This window comes from Zerene cesonia, chromosome 11, assembly GCF_012273895.1.
Source record: "Zerene cesonia ecotype Mississippi chromosome 11, Zerene_cesonia_1.1, whole genome shotgun sequence".
Taxonomy (NCBI): Eukaryota; Metazoa; Arthropoda; class Insecta; order Lepidoptera; family Pieridae; genus Zerene; species Zerene cesonia.
This window is the reverse complement of record NC_052112.1, coordinates 2,805,374-2,805,999: the sequence shown is the minus strand read 5'-3', so window position 1 is coordinate 2,805,999 and position 626 is coordinate 2,805,374. Positions and strand designations below refer to the sequence as shown.

At 35.8% G+C, this 626-nt stretch overlaps 1 protein-coding gene across 1 annotated transcript in view; it reads left to right on the top strand.

Annotated features, from left to right (window-relative positions):
- Positions 1-626, top strand: part of LOC119829939 (protein obstructor-E-like) — a 6,905-nt gene extending 6,279 nt beyond the window's left edge. Inside the window, exons 5-6 of the mRNA XM_038352680.1 lie at positions 1-193; positions 505-626. Of these exons, the coding sequence (XP_038208608.1) occupies positions 1-193; positions 505-562 (251 nt within the window). The 3' untranslated portion in view covers positions 563-626. The remainder of the gene's footprint in view (positions 194-504) is intronic.

The following is a 626-nucleotide window of genomic DNA, read 5'->3' as shown; positions in this document are numbered from 1 at the left end:
CATGCCCCGACGGTGAAGTGCAAGGCCCCAACGGCCGCGCTCTCCCCCACCCCACCTTCCCCCACCCAGAGGACTGCCAGAAATTCTACATCTGTCGTAATGGAGTGCAGCCACAGAAAGGCAGCTGCCCTTCAGGCAAAGTATACAATGAGGATACGTTCATGTGCGACGACGCGGAGAAAGTGCCTGGATGGTGAGTTATAATTTGAACTAGACATTTGTCTGGCCCCATTTCAATCGAGTCAGGGTAAAAAAATATTTCAATAGATTTAAATCAAATTTCAATAGAATGGATAGAGAAAAGTATTCTAGTTTTTGACTTAACACGTTCTAGACAACTAACTTATAACTAATCGAAGATCACCTTATATCGTTGAAATATTTTGAAACATAAATATAGTTATATATAAAATGTATTGGGTATAAAAGTTAATCATTTTCTTAAAAAACATTTAATTTAATGGCAATTGTTCACTAATATTAATTAACTTATTTTTATTTCAGTGAAAACTACTATGAAGGCCAGCCATTAGAAAAGAACAAACTGCCGAAGAAAGCGTAATTCGTAGTCGTTAAGAACGTCCTATTAAGTATATTTAGAATTTAAATTAAATAAATAATAACAA